Source organism: Mandrillus leucophaeus, unplaced genomic scaffold, assembly GCF_000951045.1.
Source record: "Mandrillus leucophaeus isolate KB7577 unplaced genomic scaffold, Mleu.le_1.0 Scaffold61, whole genome shotgun sequence".
In the NCBI taxonomy this organism is placed as follows: Eukaryota; Metazoa; Chordata; class Mammalia; order Primates; family Cercopithecidae; genus Mandrillus; species Mandrillus leucophaeus.
Window position 1 is genome coordinate 1,337,774 of NW_012106586.1, and position 4,953 is coordinate 1,342,726.

Sequence of the window (4,953 nt, forward strand, 5' to 3'; positions counted from 1 at the left end):
GCACTTGGTTTGAGTATTCGGTGTGTTGGATTCAACACAGGCTGGCATTTTAACATCACACCTTTTGAAATTGTTGTGAGGTTTTCTTTTGGTATTTCCTAATTTTTTTTTCCATTTCACATAAGAAGAAAAGATAGCGTTGAATGATACCTAGATATTTTCATTCCAGCAGTTTTTTCCTAGTCTCACCTACACAGGTTCCAGTGAGTTCATGTCCACGGCACAGTCCATAATTACCCTTCTCTGTCCAGGGATATATATTTGCATCTTTCCTTCAACTTACGAAGTGAATGGAGGGGAAATGTACAGTTGTAACTGAGTTTGCAGTAGCTTTCATCTGGCCAGCCCTGTGCTGGAGCGTGCGTCGTCTTCTCTGAGCAGAGGGGCTGCTGCGTGGGAAATGGCTAAACCGCCCGTTTTGTCTTCCGCTGCAGGCCGTGGTCACCCAGGAGCCCGATGTGCAAGGCAGGTGTGAGTGCCGGGACGGCATTCCTGGAGATGAAGGCCTGGAGCTGCGGTCTGCGGACTCGGCAGTGCCCGTGGCCATGACCCAGGCTGCTGTGCGGCCCTGGTCACCCTGCCCGGAGAACATGACCACTGCCCCGAACGGCCTCGGGCCAGGCCCCGCAGCCCCCTGTCCAGGCTCGGACCTGAAAGATCCCAAGATGGTGACCTCGCTTGCGTGTGGAAACGGAGTCTGTGGCTGCAGCCCTGGTGGCGACACAGACACCCAGGAAGCCAGACTCAGCCCAGCCAAGCTTGTGCGCCTCTTTGCCACCAGCCGGAAGAGGACGAGTGCCCAGCCCGAGCGGCCCCGCTCCGTGGTGCTGGTGGGCAGCTCCTCCACCTGGAACACCCTCGCCTCCTTCCGGAAAATGGGATCCTTTAAGAAACTGAAGTCCTCAGTCCTGAAAGGAATTCAGAGCCGAGAGGGGTCAAATGCCTGTTCCAAGGGAGAGGCTTTGGAGCACGGCCTGGGAAAGCCCATCCTGAATGGCGCTGTCCCAGGAGCCCAGGCAGGCAGGGGCTCCCCGTCAGCACCGGGACCAGCCTGTGGTACCCTCAGGCCAGCAGAGGGGGGCACACTGGATGGCTCCGACCTCGAGGACACGGACGATCCCTTCCAGCGGAGCACACACCGCTCCCGCAGCCTCCGCAGAGCCTACGGCCTGGGCCGCATCTGCCTGCTGGATGCGCCCCAGAACCAGGCGACACCCACGGCGGCCACTGGCCAGGTGCCCACCATGTGTGAGATTCTCGTGAGGGATCCTGAAAACAACAGCATGGGCTACAGGAGGAGCAAGAGCACTGACAATCTTGCCTTTCTGAAGAAGAGCTCCTTTAAGCGGAAGTCCACCTCCAATCTTGCAGACCTCAGGACGGCGCATGACGCACAGGTGCCCCAGAGGACCCTAAGCAGTTCCTCCACTGACTCCCAAAAGCCTGGGTCAGGAAGGACCAAACGCTGGAGGAGCCCGATAAGGGCCAAGGACTTTGACAGAGTCTTCAAACTTGTGAGCAATGTGACTGAGGCCGCCTGGAGGAGGGAGAGTCCCAGGAGTGGGGCCCCGTCCCCTGGTGAGGCCGGCCTGAGACTCCAGGCACACAGCCGGCTGCATGACGACTACTCCCGCCGCGTCTCCAGGAGCACTGAGCAGGACAGCAGGCGGGGCGGGGCGGTCATGCATGGTACCACTGCAGCCTGCACCGTGGCCGCTGGGTTCGGCTCGGCCACCTCTAAGGGGCCCCACGTAGACGCTGACGCCGCCGTATTTCCTCTTGAAGCCAAAAGTTCCTGGGCGGTGGAAAGCGACAGTGCTTGCGCTGGCAGCTCCTCGCCAAGCCCGATTGTCCAGGATGTGTTGAGCAAAGACTCCTGTGACCCAAACGCTGGCAGCCAGTTCACATTTGACCCTGAGCAGCCTCCCACCCCTCTAAGGCCCACCACCCCCAAGCCCCAGAGCCCTCAGAGCCCCGGGGCAGGAAGTGCCAAGTGTCACAGCAATCACAGTGCCCCATCCGTGAGTTCGGAGGAGAGTGAAGGAAGGGCAGAAGGGTCTGCTCAGAGAGAGCCAGGGCCTGTGTCCTTGCAGGATCCTGTGGAAGCCACACGTGGTGTTGAGGGCAGCAAGGACCTTTTGGTGAACACCGGTGGGGCAGCCAGCCCAGAAGAAGAGGAGGAGGAGGTAAGGGCAGTGGTAAGGTCCCTCATGTGGGCGACCCTGCTACGGGAAAGGAGCTTGTACAGGGGCATTCTGGCCTCACCTGGAGGTTCCCATGCTGCACAGGTGTTGCCCTGGGTCCCTAACTTGTCATGGTCAGTGGCCCTCTGCTGACCTTGTTGCCCTTACAGTATTAGTGGGAATGGGAGTTGTCAAGTTGCTGTTTACCAAGTTCAGAAGTAATCTCTATCTCCTTTGAAATAAATTTGACAATGTATGAGACTCATCGAGACGACGTTTGCCACACCTTTCATTCAAAAGATGTTTATTGAACATGTACCAGGTACTAGGTTCTGGGGGAAAAAGTAAGTTGTGAACAAACTGTGTTCTGCTCCATGCAGTTCTGACTCGTATCTTTCTTCTTTATATTTTAAGCTGTTTCTGTAACCTTTCCCACAAAGTACATATAAGTGAAATTCTTTCTGTTAAGAGACTATTACCTCTCCTAATATCACGGCACCTTTGGGTGTCACTTGACCAGCTGGAAACCTCTGTGACTGGCAGTGCCTCTGCTTGAGTTTTGCTCATGCCCGTTAGCCTCTTCCCACCCATTCTGCCCAGCAGGCTGCGTTAGGCTTGCACTGCCAGCCCAGATCCTATGCCTGCCAAGGGCAAACCAGGGATGGAGCAGCAAGGGGTGTGTGAGTGAGTGAGCATGGAGTCCAGCCTCTGCACACAGCCAGGCATGTCCGCTATTGCAGCAGGGCAGGCAGCTCCAGGTGCCGGCTCCATGCAAGGCTGTGGCTGGAACAGACGTACTGCAGCTGGCTTCTGCTGCAGGCATCAGCTTGTGGACAAGGGGAACGTGGTGACAAGTGAAATCTCAGAGATACCAGGAATTGCAGAGCCTCAAAGAGGGTGTTACAGCATGTCATAGCCTGGTTCTGATCTGGGCTCCCAGAAGGGCCACAACTCTTCTCATCACCTGCATTACAGCAAGCAGGGGCCGTGTTTCTGGGGAACATGTTTCACCCCACTGTGTTACAGCTCCTTTAATCCCACTGCCCCACTCCAGCATGCAGCTCTTGGGCTGGTCTAGCTCCACCCTTCCTTTTGCATGTGGCAGCTGCCTGGTGCTGGTGGAAAGTGGGAGGATTATAGTGTTACAGCTTTGCTTAAGGGAATCCCAAGGTTTGGGTCCCCAGAAGGGTTGCCACTCTTCACACCTGCGGTCCAGGAGCATGTGACCACCTGTAGCTCGGTGAGCTGGCCAGGAATGTGTTACAGCCCCTTTAACTCCCACCTGCAGCTCGGCAAGCCATCCAGGAAAGTGTTACAGCCCCTTTGGCTCTCACTGTTGGGCAGGTCCCACATCCAGGAAAAATGAAGTTATGCGGACAGATGGAGGGTGAGCAAGGCTGAAAAGAGCTTTATTGGGTGACCGAACAGCTCTCAGCGGATAGGAAACCTGGAGTGGGTTGCTCCTCTCTGCAGGCAGGTAGTCCCAGTGAGTGGCTGAGTCTGGGGATCTTATGGGCTCAGAATGGAGGAAGTGCATGTCGACTGGTCCATGGGTAGGCCTGGAAAAGCAGCACTTGATTGGTTGAAAGGCATCAAGGAAGCTCTCACTCCAGGTCACTGACTTCACCTGGAACTGGCATCTGTGCCCTGAGGCTTCAGGCTGTCCCTGGCTTGAAGGTGGGATTTCACTGGGGACCCGCCTCTTCCCACCTAGGTACCTGTCCACCTCCCACCACCATCACTAGGTCTGTTTAATTTCCTGGGAATTAATTAGGAACATGCAGTTTGGTACCTGTCAGCTTTTGAATGATTGTACGTATTTTAGAGTAGATCATAAGCACCTCATGAATTGACTCAGCTAACAGCTGTCAAGGTTACAACAGCAGGTTTTTTCATATCCTGTCGAACATCCGGACAGCTTTATAATTTTCACTTTATAAAGCACTCAGTAATATTACCTTACATAGCTGGAAGATGGGGAAATGCATTCATGTGTATATGTTGCAGATTATTCTTCACAGACATTTCTAGATTGATTTGCAGGTATAGATTGGTGCTTGCTGTAGAGAATAATCCCCTAGCAAATGCTCCTTCCCACCCATCCCTGGGGAGGACCTCAGTTTTGTCTTAGTGCCTACAGATAAATGATTGCATAGCCAAGTTTGCAAACTCAGAAGCCAGGACAGCCTCTGCACTGTCCACCTTGACCATTGCTATACAGACAGACCTGGTTAGTAGAACCTTTGTAGAAAGACCTAGAAAGTAGGACTTTTACAGAGTGCTTTCAGATCGAGATTAGTCTGGAGGTTCCCTGGGCAGCCAGAGAAGTGAGACGGCACTTTGTCTGTTACCCAAGATTCCTGTGGGGAGAGCTCACCAGTTTAGTTGAGAGGTCTTGAATATTGAGAACTGTCTGTTCATTCGCATATTTGAGCCTGTGGAGCAGTGGTAAGGACACAGGAGTAGTTGCCAGATTTAGGAAGGAATTCCAGTTCTGCCGGCTCCAGTTTGTACAACTGACCAAACTTCACTCATTCCTGGGTGAGATGAAGGGTAACATTCCTTCCACTAAACAGCCTGCCTGCCCCCCTCGTAGTTGGGAACCTCCCCTCACTAAAAAAGGATTTGTATATGTCTGGAGGGTTTTTTATGTTAAAGATTCGATTTTATATTCTGCTTGACAAAATTATTTTTTAAAAAATCATTGAAATATTTTATTCCTGAGAACCTGTTAAGTGAATATGTGTGAACTAGTGTGTAGTTACTTGCC

At 53.3% G+C, this 4,953-nt stretch overlaps 1 protein-coding gene across 1 annotated transcript in view; it reads left to right on the plus strand.

Annotated features, from left to right (window-relative positions):
* Positions 1-432: 432 nt before the first annotated feature.
* The window catches only part of SPATA13 (spermatogenesis associated 13), a 94,874-nt gene continuing 90,353 nt past the window's right edge, over positions 433-4,953 (plus strand). Inside the window, exon 1 of the mRNA XM_011999933.1 lies at positions 433-2,186. Within this exon, the coding sequence (XP_011855323.1) occupies positions 546-2,186 (1,641 nt within the window). The 5' untranslated portion in view covers positions 433-545. The remainder of the gene's footprint in view (positions 2,187-4,953) is intronic.